General features: G+C 36.9%; 1 protein-coding gene across 6 annotated transcripts in view; it reads left to right on the forward strand.

Moving 5' to 3' along the window:
• Positions 1–24530, forward strand: part of LOC132012308 (multidrug resistance-associated protein 1-like) — a 90270-nt gene that overhangs the window by 41745 nt on the left and 23995 nt on the right. For all 6 annotated transcript variants that reach the window (XM_059392158.1, XM_059392161.1, XM_059392162.1 and 3 more), the window contains 6 exons: positions 2126–2302; positions 5244–5411; positions 6876–7038; positions 13207–13282; positions 20909–20969; positions 21426–21645. In XM_059392158.1, coding sequence (XP_059248141.1) covers positions 2126–2302; positions 5244–5411; positions 6876–7038; positions 13207–13282; positions 20909–20969; positions 21426–21645 — 865 coding nt within the window. The remainder of the gene's footprint in view (positions 1–2125; positions 2303–5243; positions 5412–6875; positions 7039–13206; positions 13283–20908; positions 20970–21425; positions 21646–24530) is intronic.

The following is a 24530-nucleotide window of genomic DNA, read 5'->3' on the forward strand; positions in this document are numbered from 1 at the left end:
TCTTAAGGCTCAGTCTCACAACCAGGAGATCATGACCCAAGCCGAAACCCTGAGTCAGATGCTTAACCAATTGCCACCCAGGCACCCCTAAAAACATTTTTAATCCTTAATTTATAACTGTCATTCTTATCCTCCCTAATTTAATAATAACAACAACAAAATTAAAACTTAGTATTTACAAGGTGCTTTCATGTTTTATCTTTCTGTTCTTCAGGGTTTCATGTGAGCATTTTTTTGAAGCATATCATATCACAACATTCAGCCTTCAGTCTCCTCATTCTCAATATCAAAGGTTCACACCAGGCACCATTCATGCAGTTTTCAGTATTCAGTCCATCAGGAACATTAGAGATTGGAAGATAGTTTTTGAATTAGCAAAACTTCTATTATAGTTTCATTATCAAGAATAAAATGAAACAAAAACACATTTAACACATTGTCATTTATATATGAAATTGAAGTAATAAATACTCTAAAAATTAAAGGAAAAATTTGTACCTCTGTGACAATGGATCAACTCTTCTTCAGCTCCATTCATACCAACACATCAAGTCTGTACTTCTCAATGTAGTATTTAGTTTCTGTTTTGTATTTTGCACCATTTCCCCTGTTCTCCAGTCTTTTTTCTGTTGTTCTTCCTCTGTTCCCCTTATCTTGCTAAATATGTAAGTGTTCAAAATCTCTATCACTTGAGAATTGATTTAATACTATTTTAATAAAAGGTTATTCACTAGGTAAAGCAATTCAAGAGCAATTACTTTTGTGTTCAAAATCAAGTCAGGTCAGAATTATATTGTTTGGGATAAGAATTAAAAGTTGATCTTTAAAGTATCTGAAGAAATCAAAAGGCTAATAGTTACATACATATCCATAGGGTCATAGGTCAAAAAGTACTTTAAGTGTCTTGTATTGTTATACAATGCACAGTAGTTAAAATAAATTCTCTAAAATCAATGTGTAGGTAGAGTCCATGGGGCAGACTGAAAGGTAAGACTCTAGTTCAAATACTGTAGGTCCTTTCTAAGAAAAGAAGGGTCACTTAAAAGGATATGTTATACCATAGAGTTCCATATATTCAGGAGTCATTTGAGTTATAAAATCATCTTAGGAACAGTGAGTATGTGGAAATAGAGATGTGCCACCCAAATACCCCATCTAGAAAGGGCTTGCCTCCCAGCCGTGGGAGTTCATGCAGCAAGTCAGCTCCTTCAGTGTTGGCCTGATGAGAACAGCCTGGCTGAGGCCACACAGCAGAAAGCCAGGCCAATTTACAGTAACATGGAACAGTTCTGATGGGTGATACTCTCTGTCTGTCTAGAGCGTTGGTCAAAGCTTTGTTGGATCTGGATTATAGTATGACTTCTTCATCCACCCAATCCTCCTACCCTTTTTCCTTCCCCCAGAACTGATCCCAAATAAAAAGCTCACACTCCAGGCTCAGTGTTATGTACTGGACTGTGTTTCCCCCCAAATTCATGTGTTAAAGTCCTAATCCCAAGAATGTGACTGTATTTGGAGATAGAGTCTTTAAAGAGGTAATTAAGTTAAAATATAATAAGGTGGGCCTTAACCCAATATGACTGATGTTCTTAAGAGAAGAAGAAATTAAGACACATACACCCTCACAAAGGGAGGGCCATGTGGAGACTCAAGAAAAGACAGTCAATCAGCAAGCAGAAGGAGATAGGCCTCAGAAGAAACCAACCTTGCTGACAACTTGTCAGACTTCCAATCTCCAGAACTGTGAGAAAAGAAATTTCTGTTGTTTAAAGCAAGCTAGTTTGTGGTCTCTTGTTACAGCAGCTGGAGCTAACTAATACACTCAGCCTCTACTTCCAGAAAACTCTACCAGAGGCAGATAACTTTGATAGAAACTACAGTGAAAACAAATAAGCACAAAGTAACTCATTTGAAGAGGCCTCTAACAAACATATATAAATTTAAAATGTCAAGAGGATATAGTTACATTTAAGAAATAACCTAGTTTTTTTTTTTTTTTTTAAAGAAATTCAGTTTAAAGTTAAAGAAAGCAAAACCATGGACTGAATATGTTCCTTTAATGTGGTACATGCATCTTTTTCTTTTTCCTTGTTAAGAGCATCTCTTTTATTTCTTCCCTTTTTAGGGTTCTGTGGCTTATGTTGCCCAGCAGGCCTGGATTCAGAATTGCATTTTACAAGAAAACATTCTCTTTGGCTCCATCATGCAGAAGCAGTTTTATGAGCGAGTATTGGAAGCCTGTGCTCTCCTTCCTGATTTGGAGCATTTACCAAATGGAGATCAAACTGAGATTGGAGAAAGAGTAAGGAATATATAATTTATCATATGCAAGAATAAAATTCCATTCAGCCATGCTAATAAAATATTTATAGTCTTTTTCCTGAGGTCCTGGGGAGCCACACACAACTATAATTTTTTAAAAATCATTACAGAATTCCTATGAAAGAGATGGCAATATTAAGGACAAATAATTATCTGTAATTGACTATTTGGAAAACAGATTTAAAATCAGCAGGAAATTCTGTCGTTAGGATCCATGCGGGGGAATGAGAGCCCACCAACGGGATCCTCAGCACTTTGTTTTCGTTGCTGGCTCCCTGTCTAATGAGTGAATGAAAGTTTTGTTTTTGTTATTGTTTTTTTCTCTGTGTCTCTTGTGCACAAAGTCAAGCCTAGGACAGCAGCAACAGAGTTCCAGTCTCCAGCAGTGGCTCCGAGGCCAGGTTCTAAAAAGGCTCAGGGACAATGCTGTCATCACTATGCCTTCTCCATGTTGGCTCATTCTTGCTTAAGAGGATCTCGTTTCCCATCGTCTTTGTTCTATTTTATTTTCATTGCATTAATGAATAGTCATTACGCTATCCAGTGTTTTGGAGTTAAAACAAAACAAGATAGCGTGAGCCAAAGCATGAACCCCCGAGAGATTATCTCCGACCCGTGACTAAAATCTCCATTAATTAAACATGAATGCAAAAGCAGCCTCTGCCTGCGATTCATGTGTGCTGTGAAGATGAGGAAATAATCCTTGCCAAGTGTTTTGCATTTCTGAAAAGAGCGTCAGTGTAGCATTGTTAGGCATTTTTACCCCTGGCCCCCTGTTGTTTCTAGTTCTCTGATATAAATTGATAGAGAACAAAATTATAGCAAGTGCACATTTTAAAAATCTAGAATGAGGTAAAACTTACCTTTCAAGTAGACTTATGTTGGCTTCGCTCATGGTCTGCTACTTTGCAGATATATTTTCTCAAGTTATTAAACAGATTTAATTTTTCTCCCCACACCTTTGTTTTTATTCTGGTGTCTTCCCTGTCTGCAGGCAAAAATGGCTCCATAGCAAAAATTACACAGAAATGTGACTTCTTCAAACTTGTTAATATATATTGAATATTATGCTGATAAAGCCTATCTCTAATAATATGAAATAGTTGATAGTATGTAACTAAAAAGAATCTAAAGAAGAAAAATTTCCAAAATATAAAGTATATATTTAATATAGGCATAAATACTATTGCCATTTATAACTTTTGCTTTTTATTATTAAATATCTCCCAATCTGATAATATGCTTTAAAATAAACATGTAATTGAATATTTCAAAAGGCAGTCTGCTTACAGCTGTTTAGAATTTTCTTCACTTTCATTTATCTTTCCCTTTGGAATTCTTCAATCGACCACAATTACTTATTACTGTATTATATGCCTTTATTGTGCGGTGGGGTACACAACGGTGAGCAAGAGACTGTCACCCTGCTGTTTTCAGTGTAGTGGATCTCCGCCCATGAAATTATCAGCCGTCTTTATTAATCCTTATTAATCATCAGACACAGTCCGTGTGCTGGGAGCGCAAGGATGAATTTAGCTCGTAGTCTTGTGAGGAAGACTGATGTGGCAATAGGATGGAGCACCGCCGGGACAGGGACGCAGGGGACGAGTCAGTTTACTTGGAACACTGGGTGGAAGATTGCTTTCAGAGAGGACTTCCTAGAGTGAGTAGCTTAGGAATTGAAAAGGGGCTGTTTGAGCTCCCTAGCAGAGGAGACTAGCGTCTGCTAGTCTGGTTGGCAGGCTGCAGTCACGTGGGGACAGCATGGAAATACGAGTTAATACAAGAACATGAGTATTATACTAAGGAACTTGCTGTTGCTCATGGATGATGGCAGAGGAGATGTGGGCATTGTAGGTTTTTAAACAAGGTGATTACATAATCCCAGGCTATGCAATGACAAGGCAAGGGGTACGTTGGAGAGAGGAGTGATTGGATGATAATAGCGAGGTTGATTGGATTGGGACTTGATGTTGGATTTGTTGTAAATATTTTCATTCATCTTATTAGATGTTCCTGACACACCCATGAGTTGGAGGCTGTTATAATCACACACACATTCATACACGCACAGGTATCATATTACTTTATATATGTTTTCATGCCTGTCTCCCCTGCTAAACTGTGACCTCCTCATGATAGAGGCTCAGTTTCATTTATGTTTGAATTCCAAGTGTTGGTGTAGCACCCAGAATATAGTTCTACAAAGGAGGTATTTGTTGAGTAGGTGGAGGATGAGAAAAGCAAAAAAACAATGGCATTTTACAATTAGAGATAACTGGCTAAGTTCTATGTTGCAAGGAGGGCTTTTAAGCTAGACTTGTAAACACTAAAGTAAATTGGGCCTGGCCCCATAATTCTCTATATGTGGCTGTACATGTCAACTTTAATTCTCACATGGAATGATGTATATTCCTTATTCCTGCTTCTTATAGTTGTACTTTTGCCAACAAGACTTGTACTAATCTTTCTACAGAATAAAATAGGACATGGTGATTACTGCTTTGGTAATTTAGCTATTATTCTCAATTTAGCTATTATTCTCCATTTTCCATGTGTCAATTTAAAAATGATCACTGGTGTCAGTATATGGTTGGCAGCCAAAAGTTTTATTTAATATTTCAAAGGCATGACTTTTCAAAGTTAGGGAATTGGAAATTCTTTTCTCCTCAATTGTTAGCATCTACTTTTGAGAGTAAGCAGTTAACAGAAAGTATATAGCTGTTAATTTGCACAAGTTAGTAGCACTTGGAAATTGGGGTTGGGGGCTAGGCCTTTGGATTTTCTGATAAAGAAAGGTTTGAGGGTTAATCTTGAATTGTTTTCTGTCCATGCTGCAGAAGAGAAATTGGATGTCACTGTGTGTGCTTTGAGATTTACACATTTGTGGTCTCGGTTTCTTCCTCCTCCTCCATTTTCAGGGTGTGAATATAAGTGGGGGCCAGAAGCACCGAGTAAGTCTGGCCAGAGCTGTGTACAGTGGGGCTGACATCTACCTCCTCGATGATCCCTTTGCTGCAGTTGACGTTCATGTTGGAAAGCAGCTTTTTGAGAAAGTGATTGGGTCCTCGGGGATTTTGAAAAACAAGGTAGCCATAGTGTCACTTAACGCTTTGGGGGGGAAAGGGAAGCATATTCTGCATACCACTGTGCCTAAATTCCAACATTTTGTTCATTTGTTGAAGTAAAGTAGTGATATTTCATATGAAAAAGGGGATGTCATGTTGATCTTTTTATAGATAAATTTTAATGAATATTTTTTGAAGTTTCTTCTTCCAAGTTTATTATATAATTGTTACCTTATAGACTGATATCATACTCTAAGGGGATTTGTATGTCAAAATAAATTGGTTTTTGTTTACTTTATTTTTTTAAATGGTATTTTCATGCATAGTACTTGCATAAAAAAGTATTATTTTACTGATTTTTTTTACTTAAAATTATGGTATTACTAATATAGCAGTAACGATTCAGTTCTCTTGTGAAAGAACATAGCATGTCTGACACTAAATTAGTTCATTTAGTTCTTATAGCCAGTCTCTGAGTAGGTATTATCATTATTCCTGTTTTACCTATGAGGGAACTTGAGGCTCAAAATGATTTGATACAGGTTGCTTAGCTTAAGAACAGAGCGGTTTTTTTTTTTTTTTTTTAAGACTTCATTCATTTATTTGACAGAGATCACAAGCAGGCAGAGAGGCAAGCAGAGAGAGATTGGGGGGAAGCAGTCTCCCCACTGAGCAGAGAGCCCAACTCGGGGCTCGATCCCAGGACCCTGAGATCATGACCTGAGCCAAAGGCAGTGGCTTAACCCACTGAGCCACCCAGGCACCTCAAGAACAACAGAGGTTTTAACAACATGTGGAATTGTTGACTCATTATGTTATATCCCTGAAACTAATGTAACATTGTGTGCAACTGTACTTTAATTAAAAAAAAAAAAAAGAACAGCAGAGATTTTAACAAGTCTGTCTGACCACAAAGCCATACCCATTCCTTCATTGTACGCATTTATAGATTTGTTAATATAAGGCACCCTGGCAAACATTAAATAAATGTATAAAATGTTAAAGTATATATCTAAGTGAATAATAGATAAATGTCTTTACTTATTAAAATGAGCCCAAGATAAAAACTTCTGGTTCAATCTTATGTGAATGTGTACAATAATATAGAAAGGCTTGAAAAGAAATACTATGAATTATTACTGCAATCAAATACTTTATTGTGATGCTATAGGACCTTTAAAAAGCACAAATAACAGATGAGAAATTTTTAAATTTGTTATGAAATTGATTCATTTTTAATGAATGAAGAATACTTGAACCAGATGGTAAAAACACTTGCAATCTTTTGTTTGTTTGTTTGTCTGTTTTTTGTCTAACAGCATATAGTCATTCATTGCAAAATAGCCATATGCTGCCTTAAACTGGTACCTACTCACAATTACACTCTGAACTAGTAAACAAACAAACAACCCTATATCTTTCTTTAAAATAAAGTATTTTTACCTTTTTTTTTTAACCCAAGGAATAAAACACTATGTTTTTCAGACTCGTATTTTAGTGACACACAACCTCACACTTCTGCCAGAGATGGATCTGATTGTTGTAATGGAGAGTGGCAGAGTTGCACACATGGGAACATACCACGAGCTGCTGTCTAAAACCAGAAACCTCACAAATTTGCTTCAGGCCTTTAGTGAACAAGAAAAAGGTAAGACCCAGTGAAAACTAAGCCTTTGAAACAGTATGCCTAGCCATCCTGAAAGTCCATTAATTATGTGATTTCTTACAATGCATTTTTCTTCACTCATCCTGCTTAAGTTATCCCGCTTAATTTATTTCTTTAGAAAAGAAACATACATCGGAACACATCATCTAAAAAATAACCTCCTTTATGATTTTTTTAAGCAAAATGTTATGCCCCAAGATCTGTTTGTTCATCTATGAAATGAGAGATTAGATGATTTATAAGCTCTACAGTGGGTCTAGAATATAATGGGTCTAAACATTCTACTTTCTTTAAAATTAAGAACAGGGAGCATAAATCCATGTCAAGTAAGTAATAAATATTTTAAACATTGTTGCATGCCAAGGAGGAGAAATGAACAAACAGAAAAGGAATCTGAGGAAAGACAAAGGGGAATGATACTTGTCTAACTTTTATGAGATAACAATGGACTTTACTTACTAATTTTTGCTTACTTACTTACTTTACTTACTAATTTTTCCTACTCCTACCATTCTAAATTAAGATTATAAATGTTTATGTAAATAGTTTGATCCTTACCTAATTAAGACACAGGGATGTTTAAAGTCAAGTATTAGCTTAATATTCTAAAGGTCAGTTATTTCCCATCTTTGAAAGCGTAGCGGGACCTGGGTGACTCAGTCAGTTAAGCATCTGCCTTTGGCTCAGGTCATGATCCCAGAGTCCTAGGATCAAGCCCTGCATTGCATCAGGCTCCCTGCTTAGCAGGGAGTCTGCTTCTCCCTCTCCCTCTGCTGCTCCCCCTGTTTGTGCTCCCTCGCTGTCTCTCTGTCAAAAATGAAATGGAGTGAAATGAAATGAAAGGAAGTGTAATGTGCATCATCATTTTTTCCAAATACAGATGCTTTCTCGGATAGACCTCTATAATCCTTGTCCTATAACTTCCCAGAATACCATTGAGAAATGACTATAAAATCAGTTAACTACTTCATAATCTCAGGGTAACAGAAGAAATATAGAGCTTTATCTCAGTATTTCCTATATGAACTCATACCCACTGATCACTTTACACTGTACATAGTTATAAAAGTCATGAAAATATGAAACCAGTTTATAACGAGATCAGTCATTGAAAATATGAAACCAGTTTATAATGGAATCAGTACAGTTCATTATTTGAATATCATGGAATCAAAAAAACAATGCTTTTGTTGATATGTTTCTTTTTTGAACATAAATAATCTACTTTAGTTATATACTACTGTTTTTTATATTTCTTGTCTTTATTCCTTTCTCAAATTCAAATATTTTGTTTGTAGATGCATTCAGAGATTTCTGATGCATCATTAGGTGGCTATGGTCATTCTTAATAAAAGAAACACCTTCTCTTCTCTTAATGGCTAGCAATTTGGGAAATGATCTCTTGCGTTCTTGGCCAGACTAAGTAAAAATTCATGCTTACAGTATGTATAGGAAAGAGAGGACTGTGAGCATCTCTTAGGATGAAAATGTGTTCTGTCATTTTTCTGTATTCTCAGCGCTTAGGTAATCTCATGCTAGGCACATTATCGGTCCTCGGTAGCTGTTGAACAAGTGAATCTGCCGGAAGTATGTCTGCTCAGGAGTTAATGGGATGATTTGGAATGCTATGAGCCAATATCTTTTTCATGTAGCCATTTATTTTAAAGGTCACATGAAATACAAGTTGCATTACTTTGGAGAATGTAGTTCGAAAAACAGGCAACGCATAAGTTTTATGTTCAATATTTAGTTTACCATAAAATATAAACAGTGTGTCTTTTGAAAGTTGTGGAACTTGCTCTTGTTTAAAACCGCAGTTTTGCGCAGAGGCCATGCTAATCTTCTGTATGAGGAAGTGGTGATGCAACATGGGGGCTTAAGTGGGTAGGAGAAGAATCAATGAAACAAGATGGGATTGGGAGGGAGACAAACCATAAGTGACTCTTAATCTCACAAAACAAACTGAGGGTTGCTGGGGGGAGGGGGTTTGGGAGAAGGGGGTGGGGTTATGGACATTGGGGAGGGTATGTGCTTTGGTGAGTGCTGTGAAGTGTGTAAACCTGGTGATTCACAGACCTATACCCCTGGGGATAAAAATAGATGTTTATAAAAAATAAAAAAATTATTAAAAAAAAAAAAAAGAAAAAAAACCCGCAGTTTTGAAAACAAGGTTCATGCATTCTCTTTTATTTCTATATACCTTCTTACATACATGAGTCCTCTATGGTAACAAATGGAAAGCAGTATTATTCTTGAAGTTGGGCTGACATTAATAGATGTTACTCCCTCTATCAGAAATTTGCCCAAGTTAGAAAAATGCAAATTGAACTGTTTTTTTTTCTAATGACTTCACTATTGTGTCTTCTTTCTTAAAATTTAGGAAAGTGATGAGTAGAGATAATTTTTATACTAAAAATATATTTTTGAAAAATAAGATTTCTGGGATTTTTATTTTTTTGGATGCTGAATAAAAAAAAATGTAAAGTTCTTTTAAAGGCAACCATAAAATTACACATGTCGATACTGGATGTTAGATAGGTATTTGTAAAAGGTCAGCCCTGTATAGTGTAATCCCTTAGGGGCCACACAGAGCAAGGCAGAAGGAGATTCTCATGATATAAAGCACCTCACTAAACAATAGCTTCAAACCAGATAACATTCACTGTCAAGTTCTTTTTTATTTTTTAAACCATTTATTTATTTATTTATTTATGAATGAGAGAGTGTTCATGAACACCAGCCGGGCAGGGGGAGGAGGAGGAGCAGAGAGAGAGGGACAAGTTGAGTCTGCACTGAGCCCAGAGCCTGGAGCCCAGAGACCTACACAGGGCTCTCCATCTCACAACCCTGAGATTTTGATGTGAGCTGAGATCAAGAGTCAGATGCTTTACTGACTAAGCTACCCACACGCCCCCAGGATCAAGTTCTTACAATGCTGCCCTTAGACCCGGACTAGCATGACTCAGTACTATAGTGTGTGCTTTAGAGAGTCCCCGTTCTGGCCTTTTTTAGCTGGCTCTGTAGTCAAGAGCCCAAGGGTTTGTGCCTGTCAGGATCCCCTTCCAAATGTCTACTTTTTGAGCATTCCAGGTATTTGGGATTCCAGAATTCTCTGCCCAGATGACATAAACTTGCTCCTCAGTTGTGTCTTCCCGAAGCCTGGCTAATCTACTGGCATTTGCCGCTCTTTGACCCGAGGAATTTTTTCTTTCTTGGAGGGGTGGGTTAGGGTAAACAAAGCCGGGACAGATGGGCTGAGCTGTCCATAGACATAGTGCGGGATGGGGTCAGGGTGGGAGAGAAGGGGGCAGGGGCCTTAACCAGGACCACCTCACCTAGGACTGTCATGTTTCCAAGGAGATCTTGGGGTTCCTAACACTCTTACATAGACCTTAGCATTCAGGTGGTTGGGAAGGTGTTCTGGTCAGGATAAGCCATAGAACTTATTAATGATAGTTGATTGGTTCCATCTGTTACTGTTAAATAATTAGGACGATGGTATGTGGGGCCTTCATTTATATTCTTGCCCTGTTACCCACCTATGTGAGGCACAGGCCTGTTTCCATGCAGCATTTCTTTTTCTTATTTGTGTAAATAGTAGAGAAAAACTCAAATTATATCTGAGAGCATTTTTGTTGGGATTTAGAAGCAAAGGGTTCCCTGGACAGGGAGTGGAATTTGAGACGTTATGATCCCCACTTCTAAAACACCCTGTGATCTATCATTTATATATTTTATCTTCTTTGATCTGGAGTCTGTTCAAGAATCTTTATAAAAGTTACACAATCCTTCCATTTTAAAATTCGCGTTAACTTAGGTGACACCAGGGTGGAGCAACAGGAAGCACAATCTTGTGGGAAAACACTCTGGGCCAAGTTTATGTTGCCGCAGACTCTAGTTCTGATTCTGAATAACTAAGTGAGTCTTCATAGGATGACTTAACACCTCTGGTTCTTCCCATTTATGAAAAATGGACTTGAACTAAGTCTTTTTTCCTCCTGGTGGCTGATGTGGAATTGCACAAAGCACATTTCTATCATTCCCTTGCCCTCAAAACTGCTTATGACTTAACCACTTTTACTTCTTTTCCTGTCTTCCTCACCTTCACTATTAGGGTTAATAACAGATAACTTAGAAAAAAGTAGTTTTTTTTTTGTTTTTTTGTTTTTTAATATTTTATTTATTTATTTGACAGAGAGAGATCACAAGTAGGCAGAGAGGCAGGTAGAGAGAGAGGAGGAAGCAGGCTCCCTGCTGAGCAGAGAGCCCGATGTGGGACTCGATCCCAGGACTCTGAGATCATGACCTGAGCCGAAGGCAGCAGCTTAACCCACTGAGCCACCCAGGCACCCCAGAAAAAAGTAGTTTTTATAGTACAATTCGGGTTTGGATACATCAGGTCTCAAAGACTCCAACCAGCTTGGAAAAGTCTACAAATCTCAACTTAAGGGAATATTATATTAGAGAATCAATCAGAGATGAGAAGAAAGGTCAATGAAAAAAGATATGAGACCTGATCATAAATTTACATATTAATAGGTTTAATGTAGGCTACTTCTTACCCACACTAATAATCCTGGTGATAGCTAGGACGTCGTGGATAGTAAGTCAATATATTCACAACTTTTGCCTTTGCTTAATCTTCCCAGAAACCTCCCGAGACCACATGGTCATGATTTTACAGAGATCAGATATCTTGTACAAGTTAAGACAGATTGTAAGTGGCAGACTTTGAATCCAATACTACCTCTGTTTCATGCCAGAGGCCAGCCAAACTCTTAAACTTTGTATTAAACATGTAGAACAAGTACATTAACTTGGCGTGAAGAGACAGGAAGGAGTGTGTGTCTTTTTTTTTTTTTTTTTTTTTTTTTTTTTTTTAAGATTTTATTTATTTATTTGACAGAGAGAGATCACAAGTAGGCAGGGAGGCAGGCAGAGATAGAGAGGAGGAAGCAGGCTCCCTGCTGAGCAGAGAGCCCGATGCGGGGCTCGATCCCAGGACCCTGAGATCATGACCTGAGCCGAAGGCAGCGGCTTAACCCACTGAGCCACCCAGGCGCCCAAGGAGTGTGTGTCTTAGCTCACTCTTGTTGGCTCTGTCTTTGTCTCTCTCCCTTTTACTGCGTCTCTTTAATGACTGTTGGTTTCAGGCAAGTCACTTATCCTGCATTTTATTTTTCCCTTGCAAAATATGGAGAAGCTTAACTACATTCTTTATTTTATAAGCTCATTTGGTACTCAAAATTATGTATGTGAAAGCACTCTATAAATTGTAAATATATAAATTTTAAGGTGATTATTATAAACTATAGAAATGAAAACATGCCTTAGGCAGGAGGAGCTGAAATAGCTCCAGATCAACTTTTCATTCTGTGAGACATGGAATACTGTGAGACATGGAATTTTCTAGAAATAAGAAAAAACAGAATTCATATATGAGATTGTAGAAATTCCCAAGAACAGTTCCTTTGTTTTAAAGATGAGAAGTCTGAAATTCAAGGAGTTTAAGTATTCTACTGTAAGGAAAAAAAGACAAAACTCAGCCAAGCTCTGAGGTGTTTCCCATCAAATTCACAAGCAATAACTTGACCTCACTCTTGTAGTTCTAGATGTGAGACCTTGGTTTGGGTGACCTGCTTAACTTCTCTGTGCCTCAGTCTTTTTATCTCTAGAATAAAGGGATAATTATAGTATCTTCCACATAGGAATTTGTTATTAGTATTTGTGACATTAGAAAGAACATGACAGAGATTTGGGGAATTTACCATTGTGTTTCAGTAGTAATCTTCAAAATAATCACAATTGTCTATAAGGATTCATTAAATTGCATTTTTCTTTTAAAGACTAGAGTCAGGTTCCTCTTGGGCAAATACCTGGCCCCTCTGTGGAAGTCCAAAACAAGTTAGCACTCCTCTCTAATGTCCAAAAAAGAATTTCTGTAGGCTTTTTCATTATGAAGTCTTAGTTTTAGAAGATGTGAGAAGATACTTCAGGTGAAGGGAAAATAATGGGAAAAATGAGAGGGCTCCCTGTATACCTGTGGACCCAGAACTCCCAAATTTCCCCAACTGATTTAATCATTCGTCATTTATTTTATGCATTGTTTGCCAATATGTATATAAAAGCGCTCACCATCTTCCTCTCCAGCTCATGCTTTAAAGCGAGTCAGTGTAATCAACTCCAGAACTATACTGAAAGACCAAATCGTGGAGCAAAATGATAGGTGAGTATTAGGATAATAAGAAGCTCAATGGGATTACAAATAATTAATTACAATCCTTTTAGCATTTAAAATGCTCCCTTTATAAAGGATCTACACATTACAATGGCTACTAAATGTACTTACTTAGTGGTCTCCAAATTTTAAACTTTCAGTTAGATGGATGCCCCTAAGGTTTTAAGAGAGATGGATGTGATTTAGTTTGGGAAATACATGCTCATTAGACTCTCATTAACTTCTAGACAAAGTCTAGCAGCAGAATTTGTGTGTGTGTGTGTGTGTGTGTGTGTGCGCACACGCGCGAGCCTGCGGGTACTATCCCCAACTCGTAACATTTGTACCCACTGCTGATGTGAATGTGAAAATAAGCTTTAGACGTGAGAATTCTGCAGTGGACTGGTATAGTTATCAGGCCAGGATATATGACCTAGAAATAGGGACTAGGTGTAGGAATCGGAGAATCTGTTAAATGAAGCAAGAGAAAGGAAGGAAAGATGGAGGAAGGGAGGAAGTGAGGGAGGAAGCGGGAGGGGGTGTGTGGGGGGGTGGGGGGGGGGGGGGCCGGGGGGGGGGGGGGGGGTATGCAGGCAAGGAGGGAGGGAGGAAATGAAAGGCAGACGGAAGAAAGTGAGAGAAGTAAAAATAATAAAACATGAACCCCGATTGTATTTTGTTATACTTATTTTTTTCAAAAGTGATTAAAATAAACAGTAATTAAAACAAATTACCCTGATCCGTTACTTGCCTCAATATCCCCCCCAGTCGTTGCAAATGGGAGACTGAAAGAAAAAAAAAAGAAATAGTAGGAATACACTGATTAAGAAGTTGGTGCCAGAATTACAAGGAGCAGCCACTCACCAGAATTGCTAAAGTGAGAATTGGGGTGGATTATAAAGAAGCAAGCATTTAGAGATCCATTGGCTCAGAATTTTGTAGATTGGACCTTGAATTAAAAAATGGACCTCGAATTTATTTATTTATTTTGAAAAGAGTGGATATTCCTAAAGATGTGTGGATGATGTGGATGCTGCTGGTTTGAGTTTTGCCTCTGCATCAGATTCAGCTGAGTCAACAGATCAACTAACTCATTCTCCCAGAGACCAGGTGACTTGCTCACCCACCTTTTGCAGGTCTTTGCTCAAATATTACCTTATCGATGAAGATTTTGGGTTTGGCCACTCTGTTTTTTTTGTTGTTTTTTTTAGTTTTTTATTATTATTTATTTTATTCTTTACTTTTTTATTTTATTTTATTTTATTTCTTTTCAGTGTTCCAAAATTCCTTGTTTTAGCTGCTCCATTTTATCACAATACTTCCCAACTCCTTCCAGGCTTATTTTTTTCCCCTATAATTCTTATTAATTTTCAGTATACTGCAAAATTATTCCCTTTTATTTTATCTTTTACTTCCAGTTTTAAGCTTTATAGCAGCCTAAATTTTTGTCCATTTGTTCGTTGCTTTACTGCTACCTAAATAACAAGTTTCAACTAAACACTGAATAAAAAGCTGTGTTTTATGTTATTATAACATATAAGCTGATGTTCAACAAATAATTGTTGAACGGATGAATAAGTAACTGAATTCTGAAAGAACACTCAAGGGTCCTTTTTTTTTTTTTTTTTTAAGATTTTACTTATTTATTTGACAGAGATCACAAGCAGGCAGAGAGAGAGGCAGGCAGAGAGAGAGCGAGGGAAGCAGGCTCCCTGCTGAGCACAGAGCCCAATGCGGGACTCAATCCCAGGACCCTGAGATCATGACCTGAGCCTAAGGCAGCGGCTCAACCCACTGAGCCACCCAGGTGCCCCAAGGGTCTTTTGATCCATTATTTATTCTACTTTTTTTTTTTTACATTATGACAATGCCTTTCATTTAAATGAGTGTTAGTTTTTAAGGATTCCCCAGAGAAGTGAATCTAGAAGCATTGAAACAGACTTTGAAATTCATGTGCTATAGGATCTACATATGTCTGATCATTAGGAGAATTTTCAGTTGTGTATAGTTTCACCATGCCGTCAATATGTAAGTTGTTAAAAATCTTAAAACTTAAAAATCAGTAAGTATTGTTGTTAACTTAATCATACTCTTCTCTCTATAATAAATCAGTTGTCCTTATTTATAAAATCATTGTCAGTCATAATACCTAAATTGAACCCCTTGAAGTTTTTGTGAATCACTTTTGGGAAGTTTCTGCTTGAAAGAGGAGTCCCAATCCCTATAAAAATTTATTTACAGAATTGATTTCTAAACATTTCTTAAGTTGTGGACGCTCAGACTGAAGCCAGCATTCTGAAACTTACTTCTCCAATGATTAGTAGGCTGGGTCTGAGATCGCCTCCATTCCAATATGTTACATTCTTCTCAACACAACAAGCTTCAAGCTTACTCTTTAATAACTGAGATAAAAATGTTGATTGGCAGTCCATGAATTCCCCCATGCTCATCTTTTCTTATTTGTCACCAGAGTATTTAAATCATTTTTTATCTTGTGTTTGAGAGACCAGAGACCTATTTTTTCCAAAATGTGTGCATGTTTGGCTACTTCTGTGTATTTCCTGGTTTATTATTTTCTGTGCTACTTCTCATTCTAGCTTTCATTTTTTTATCTGCTTCCCTGTTTGGTAAGATAATATTACATCTAGAAAACTTTCCTGAATTTTTAACCTAACTTTCTATTTTTTGGAATTGTCCTGTTTCCATCTTGTGCAGCATTAAGATAGACAAGGGACTGGAAGATACACATGGGCAGGAACTTTACGGCAGTTAGAGACTCTCTACAGTGGGATGTTAGAGATGCTCTACAATGGGATGTACTGAGAGATAGAATGCAGTGAGTCTTCTTCATGGGAAAGTTAGGTATTTCATGGGGAAAGTGGCTAACTGCCTATAGGAGAAGGGTGACAAGGCAGTTGGACTAAATAAATGTCTGAAATTTACGACTTAAAATTACTTTATGACACGTTCGTTCAGTTCTATAATAGGGACTAAAATAATACGAACTGTTTCTACATTTTACTTCTCACTTCCTGGTTTAAATTTACATGGTACACATTAATTACTTTATTTTTTTAAATTTTTATTAATGTCTTCCTTGAATAAAGTGAATCAGGTTTGTGATCTCAGTATCTAGACTGCCCCCTTCTGTCTTTCATGTCAGACTCTTTTAATCACTTTAATCCTCCCATCCATATTCCATACTTTGCAGCTGCTTGCTCAGTTCAGGGATAATGGTTTCAGTATGTTAATTTTATATCTTTTATACAAAAATATGCAGACGGGTATTGTGCCAACTTTCCTGAGGGTTTCTGAAGGACAACACAAGACTCATTTTTAAAACTTCTCTACTAGCATAAAATAATTTGCTCTTTTAAAATTCAGATGGAACCTGTTATTCACTACAAAGTTTCCAGAACCAAATGCAGTATTTTTGTGCAAAAGGAATCAATAACATTATAGTTTGCAAAAGCAATGCCCTCCTGTATAGTGTCCAATAAATTCTTTGTCTTTGTTAGTTGTGTCTAATTAGGATGCTTTAATTCCCTTTTAACAGTTGGGTTTCATAGCGTTTTATATCCAACTACATTAAGAATTAATTTTTTGGCTTGACACCAATGCTGAATTTGCTTATCCAAACAGAAGCCATGCCAAGGGCTTGAAGGATGATGACAGTAATTAACCCAAATCATATACCAGGAACTGTTCCAATGAAAGTGTCTGTTAAATAGTGTATCTTTTGCTGATGGTGAAGCTGATTCTACAAAGGCCATGTATTGCAACCTCCCACAGAATGTTTCTTGACACTAGTGCCAGAGATAGAAAGGGAAGAGCCACTGGAGTGATCAAATGAAGTCTTTCTTATTTTGGTAAATAAAATGGAAAACATGGAGAAATGGAGGAAGTTAAACTCAGTTCAGTATTTCCAGAGGTCACTTTGATCTAGGTATATCAAATGACTTGAAACTTAGCATGCCACATGCTCCTGTGTCCCTTCAAGGGACAATGAGAGAGATGTGTAAAAAGAATGACAATTACAGCAAAAAAGTGGGAAAAATCTATAGCCAGTATAACTACTGAATTTGTTAAATGGATCTTAATAGAGTAAAATGAAAAATATAATGCAGTTATAGAATAATATTTTAAGTTCTTTGCATGCTGGGTTACAGAGACCATATACAAAATTGTTTAAAAGTTAAAGAATGGTTTTAGAACATGTGTATTATGATACTACACATGTAGAGAAAAGACTACGGCAGTATTCTCTATCATCTTTTTCTCCCTCCTCCTTTGGCATTACTTTTCTTCATCCTGTTAGGCATTTTCCAAATGTTTTTCCAATAATACAGTTCTGGAGGAATTGACACATACCTGGTGATTGGTTAGAAAGGCGCCAAGATTGAGACAGAGGAAGTGTTTGTGGCCCTTTACAAAGCCAGAGAAAGCTTTAAAGGAGGTAGGGAAATATCTGGTTCAATTTAGGGTGGTATAGAGATAAACAGCAAAGCAATGAGGTAAGCATTTTACTGTATAGATCTGGAACTCAAGGGAGAGGTATGGGCTAGAACAATCAATTTGAGAGTCACCCACGAAGAAGGAGGTCACTGAAACTGAGTGAATGAGATTACTCAGAAGAGTGTGGAGCATATAAAGGAAATAGAGTTGGTGCTTGAACAGTGTGAGGGTTTAAGGCTTCAATTCCCCACGTAGCTGGAAATCTGAGTATAACTTTTGACTTTGCAGAAGCTTAGCTACTAATAGCCGTAGTTGACCCGAAGCCTTATTGATAGCAGTCAATTAACGTGTATTTTATAAGTTACATGTATTATATACGGTATTCTTACAGTAAAGTGAGCTAGAGGAAAGAGAATCTTAATAAGAAAATCAAAAAGGAAATAAAATACATTTACAGTACCCTATATATATTTATTGAAAAAAATCTGCCTGTAAGTGGACCTGCACAGTTCAAGCCTGTGCTGTTCAAGGATCCACTGTCATGACTAGAACTGATTCTGAGGAGATGTAAACATTAAAGAGAAGACAGGGAAAGGAGCCTAAAGAGAAACTCACGGAGGGCCAGAGAGGTGTGAGAAAATACAAATGCACGGTGGTAGGGAAATTAAAGGGAACATTCCTTTAACAAGAGAGTGGTCAATGATTTTCAAATGTCATGAAGAATTAAAGTGAAATATTTTTTAAGGTATCCCCTGGATATAACAATAAGTGTTTTACTCATTTCATCAGGACACCATTGAAGGAAACACTTCTAGCCAGAAAGTGGAAGGAGACAAAGTTGTTTAGCAGAAAAATGTTTGGCTCTAAAAAGAAGGCAAGAAGTTGGATAGTAACTGACTTAGGGACACAGAGTTGAGAGTAGTTATCTTTTTTGTGGTGATGGTATTAGTTTTAAGATGAGAAGAATGTGTTTTTCTCTGTTGGGTGATGGGGAAAAGTCGGTGTAGGGAGGAGAAGATGAAGGTTAGAAAAATTGGGAACAACTCAGGGTTTCTTAGATTTGCCTTAAGATGAGAATCCCTTGGATCATTTGTTTGAAAGGCAGTTTCTAGTGGGGGAAATCCTGTAATCTGTATTTCTAGCAAGTACCGCCATCAAGTGACTCCTTGACAGGACAGTGTAGAGACACTATAGTTAATAAATGTGTTTTGAGGAAATGGGACAGAATGGGCTTCAGATCATATGGTTATTCTTAGATATGAGGAAAGAATTTCCTTTTTTTCTATAGAAGAGAGTTAGACAAGGCTATGTAGAGATGCATATAAATGTAGAGATTTGTTGGCTGACTTTCCTGTCTGCCCTTGCTTTCTCCATCAAGTAGGATGTGGGGCACCTTCTGAGACTCATGCAAGAATTTCTAGGCACTGTTGAGAGCCCAGGTAGAGGGAAGACGCTAATTCATGGTGGAACCAATTCACAGAGCTGCATGATTTTTTTTGAAGCAAGTGTGATGAAGACTGACATGTGAGTTCTAACATGGAGTTTTAATGGAAAGAAAGCAGAGTCTGGGAGTTCAGAATATTACCGTAGTTTGGATAATACTATAATCATGGAGTACAGGCCAGAAATGAAGGCAAAAGAAAGAGGTAATAGGTTTTCCTGGGACTGAGATTTTCCTGGAATATTGGGTAGTCAGTGCTAAAATCAGGAATATCTGGAAACCAGAATCATCAATCATCTGAGAACAAGGATTTAGAAGCTGGAAGTCTAGACGAACTAAACCCAAATGTAGTGAGAGTTATTGAATGTACAACTTAGAAATAGAAGGGGTGGAGCGCCTCGGTGGCTCAGTGGGTTAAGCCTCTGCGTTGGGCTCGGGTCATGATCCCAGGGTCCTGGGATCGAGCCCCGCATCGGGCTCTCTGCTCAGCTGGGAGCCTGCTTACCCCTCTCTCTCTCTGTCTCTGCCTCTCTGCCTACTTGTGATCTCTCTCTCTGTCAAATAAGTAAATAAAATCTTTAAAAAAAAGAAAGAAAGAAAGAAAAAGAAATAGAAGGGGTTATGGCCAGAGGTTGAAACTTTAAAGTTGAGTTTTCTGAGGTGGGTTAGCTCCTGGTATTCATGGCTTGAAGTCCTTACAGTTGATGGTCAAAGCAGAATGCAGATGAAGGACCCGGAAGTAGGAAGGTCATGAGATTGAAAAGACATTGAGTTTAATAAGCTGTCTGTGTAAACTGTGACATCACCCAGGAGGGTGGCAGAACAAAGTAGGATGATGAGCCTGATTCCAGTCTTATTATTTATTTGCTTGTTTATTTATTTTAGAAAGAGAAAGAAAGAGTACATGAGCTGGGGGAGGAACAGAGGGAGAGGGACAAGCAGACTCTACACTGAGCACAGAGCCCACTGTGGGGCTTAAGTCCTTGGCCCTGAGATCATGAACTGAGCCAAAATCAAGAGTTAGATGCTCAATGAACTGAGCTACCTAGGAGCCCCCTTTTCTAAAAAAAAAAGAATCTTTCTAAAAATTTTATTTATTGGGGCGCCTGGATGGCTCAGTGGGTTAAAGCCTCTGCCTTCGGCTCAGGTCATGATCTCAGGGTCCTGGGATCGAGCCCCGCATCGGGCGGGCTCTCTGCTCAGCGGGGAGCCTGTTTCATCCTCTCTCTCTCTGCCTGCCTCTCTGCCTACTTGTGATCTCTCTCTCTCTCTGTCAAATAAATAAATAAAATCTCTAAAAAATATTTATTTATTTATTTATTTATTTATTTATTTATTTATTCAGTAGGCTCCGTGCCCACTTTGGAGCTCAAACTCACAACTCTGAGATCGAGTTGCCTGCTCTACTGACTGGGCTAGCCAGGTGCCCCTTGATGATAATCTTGATGGACTAGGAGGCAAGTAGAGGAGAAGACGTAGAGTATGGTACAGTCGGGTAGCATTAGCTTAAATAACCTAGGGAATTGACTCAAGGATAATTATCTAGAAGAAGCAGTAAAAAATCAGACTATATGTTCTGACTTTAAAATATATGGGATATCGGAGAGTAAACAATCTCCATTTGAAAAGGAACAATGTTATCGGGGCAGAAGAATATGCAGTAAAATGGTTGATAATGTATAGCTTTTAAAAAAGTGGTTGCTCTGAAGACTACAAAATGCATTGTCTTGCTTTATTAGGCCCTCATTGAATCAAGGAAAACAGTTCTCAATGAAAAAAGAAAAGATTCCTGTTGGTGGGGTAAGCACCAGAATTCCTAGTATTATTTGTTATTAACCACACAAATATAAAAGATTACATGCATTATTAATAAATATCATATATTTTTCATTTGAGGAGGGTTGCTATAAAATAGTTTGAAGAAATTACATTAAATGGAACTGTTGGTTTATGATAGTGGTGTTTAATTAGGATTACATGTTACTTAGCTATCTATATTTTGTTTACTAATGATATTTACCAATATTATTTGAACATGCTTCATTTTTAAGTGCTCAGGACTATGCTGGACACTTTACATGTACTTATAAGGTGACTGCTGTTAAAATTCCAATTTAAAGATGAGTTATCTGGGAGTTAGAGGAGTTCGTAACTTGAGCAAGATCACAAAGCTTAAGAAATGTCATGTAGGATTTAAATCTACCTTGTGTGACTTTTAAATATAGCAACCTAATTTTATATTAATTTTGCCTTTAGGTGAAGTTCTCAATCATTCTGAAGTACCTCCAAGCCTTTGGCTGGCTCTGGGTGTGGTTGAGTGTGGCTGCTTACCTTGGGCAGAATTTGGTGGGTGTTGCACAGAACCTATGGCTTAGCGCCTGGGTAAAAGAAGCAAAACACATGAATGAGTTCACAGAATGGAAGCAAATAAGAAGCAATAAACTTAACATCTATGGATTATTGGGACTAATGCAAGGTAAAAAAATAAGTCCAGGGGCTTCTTTTTTTCTCTTTCTGACCTAATTTATTTAAATCCAAGCATATGGCATAATTTTATTTCAAATAAAACCTATTTGGAAGGAAAGAAGGAAGACCTTGTAGTGAAAACATATGTAAGAATGGGTGATCTGAAGCTAAGAAGAGTGCCTCATTCATGGTTTTGAAGTTCATTTTGAGTAACTGGGGAATGATGAAGACAAAAATAAGGAAACCAGGGGGAAATCTTAATAGGTGGGACAGGGAATTCAATTGACTTCAACTCAATTCAACAATGAATCCAATTTTCGACACATTAAATAGAAACTGTAGATATATTTTTCTACCTTTTTTTTTTTCCTCCTAGTAGGCAAATTTAAATGCATATCTGGAAGTTTGGGAAACAGATTTCATTTATTTGTAAATGGAGGGCTTAGATTCAATAATTTCTACATTTCCTCCAACCTCTAATACTCTATAGCTCTGTGGTTCTTCCAAGATGTTGAGTTATTCTAATAGAGATAGCAAATGAGCCCCAGAGCAGTTATGATCCCTATGAATGAGGATTAAGAGCTCCAAGGGTGAATGATAGATACTTGGGGAATGCGCATGTACAGCCAGTTAGGGGACTGTCTTCAGAGAATTTGAGCAGAGGTAAGTTCCTGATCAACAGATAAACACACAAAATGCAAACACAAAAATGCAAAAAGACACAAAAGCACAATAATATGAAGGCTTGCTCTGTTGCTGGAAACCCAAAGCATTTTAGTTATAGAGGATAGATACATGAAATTTTATGATGCACAAAAATGGTAATTTCATATGATCTAGACTAATTTATCAATTCATTTAACATACATTCTAATGAGGGACTCCTTAAGCTTGGGCATGTTACTTAAAACTTTTAGTTTTACCATTTGTAGAATGTGGATAATTTCTACCTAAATATTGTTTTAATGATTAATCAGCTAATACGTATAGAGCTTACAGAAAAGTGCTGAGCACATAGCAAGAGTGCAGTAAATGTTAGGTATTATTTAACGCTAGAGAAAATGAATATTATGCATGAAGTCCTGTGGATAAAAAGTTTCAGAACAAGGATTTGAATCCATGTGTACCAGTTCCCCGAATTATTCTTAACCACTAAATTAACATTTCCCGAAAAGTTTTACATGAAGCAGTAGAGAGGCTCCATAAGTATAGGGTTCTGTACTCCAGTAGGTCTGGAAAACTGAGAACTGTATTTTTCTGTGAATCTGAAATCTTTCTTTCCTTTTACTAAAAGTTTTGAGATATTCTTCAGCAAACTGACCTGTTTAGTTCTATCTAACCCAATGTTTCTCAAATCATTTAACCATAGAAAACATGGTTTTTTTGTGTGTGTTGTCCATTAATCTCTTGAGCAACTTGTTTTCCATAGAATATATTTTGGAAAACTCTAAATGATGACACAGTGCCTTCCAAGGGAAAAATGTGATGTAACAAAAGCCAAAAAAAAAAAAAAAAAAAAAGAAGAAAAAAAAAGGAAAGGAGGAAAAGGAGTTCTCAGTGATTCTGAAATACTGCAGAAATATTAAGAAGAAAAAAAATTGAGGAAAGACCCAGGATTGTGGTCAAGGATACATCACCAAGAAAGAGATAGGAAGAGAATACAGATTGTAGGTAGTTGAACAATTGATAATTAAGGAGTAGATACGTATTATTTTTCAAAGATGTTAGGTGATTTGAAAGAAAAAAAGGATATTCAAAAGTACAATACAAATAAACAGAAGATTTTTAAGTACAGACATTTTGTGTGTGTTTATAAGAGGAAAGAAAGGTACCTTGAGGGGGAATGATATTCAAGGAGAATTCAAACAAGAAAAAAAAAATAAGGGGAAGTCATGCTATCTAAGGATATTCATAAGGGAAAACACAAAGAGATACATGAATTTGGTTAAGAAAATGAAAAATGAAGATAAAATAAAAAGTATGAAACTTAGGGCTTTGCTTCTCTTCTCCTTTCTTATCTTTATTGTGTGACCATTGTATTGCTTAGAAGGGTCTCCATCAAAAGTATGCAAATATCATGAGACAGAGTTATGTTTATTTTGCCATTCTGTTAACAATACTCATTGGGGAAAGAGATATTTTTGATTATTAAAATGGGATGTAAGGAATATCTATACTATGAAAGATACAATGTGTTTGGTTTTGAATCAGTGAGAGTCAAGATTATTGGCTTACAGTTTGCAGCTCATTGAGGAAAGAATAGATACAGCAGTCTGGAATTCTGAGCAGCAAAAGAAACTGTGTAAAACTCATACCAGTTCAAGAGCTCATGTAAGAACTTTAGGGGAAATTCAGTATTCTTTGAAGAGTATTGTAAGTGAGCAAATATCATTTCCTACACTAGCCAAGGTATGTAAGTTTACTGTTCGCAATTTTACCTGTAAAAAGTCTTGTATTTTTATCAGAATTTTTAGACTTTTTATTTAAATTCCAGTTAGTTAATATACAGTGTAATATTGGTTTAAGGTACACATTTTTTTTATTTGCCATATATCTTTTTTTATCTTTTTCAAGTTTTTATTTAAATTCCATTTTGTTAATGTATAGTGTGACGTTAGTTTCAGGTGTAAAATTTAGTGATTCATCACTTACATACAACACCCAGTGCTCATCACAAGTGCTCTCTTTAATCACCATCACTTATTTAGCCCATTCCCCCCACCTAGCTCCCCTCCAGTAACTCCCACTTTGTTCTCTACAGTTATGAGTCTGTTTTCTGTTTCTCTTTGTTTTTTCTCTATATTCATCTGTTTTGTTCTTAAATTCCACATATGAGAGAAATCATATGGTATTTGTCTTTCTCTGACTTATTTTGCTTAGCATAATACTCTCTAG

The sequence above is a fragment of the Mustela nigripes genome, chromosome 2 (genome assembly GCF_022355385.1).
Source record: "Mustela nigripes isolate SB6536 chromosome 2, MUSNIG.SB6536, whole genome shotgun sequence".
NCBI classification, from domain to species: Eukaryota; Metazoa; Chordata; class Mammalia; order Carnivora; family Mustelidae; genus Mustela; species Mustela nigripes.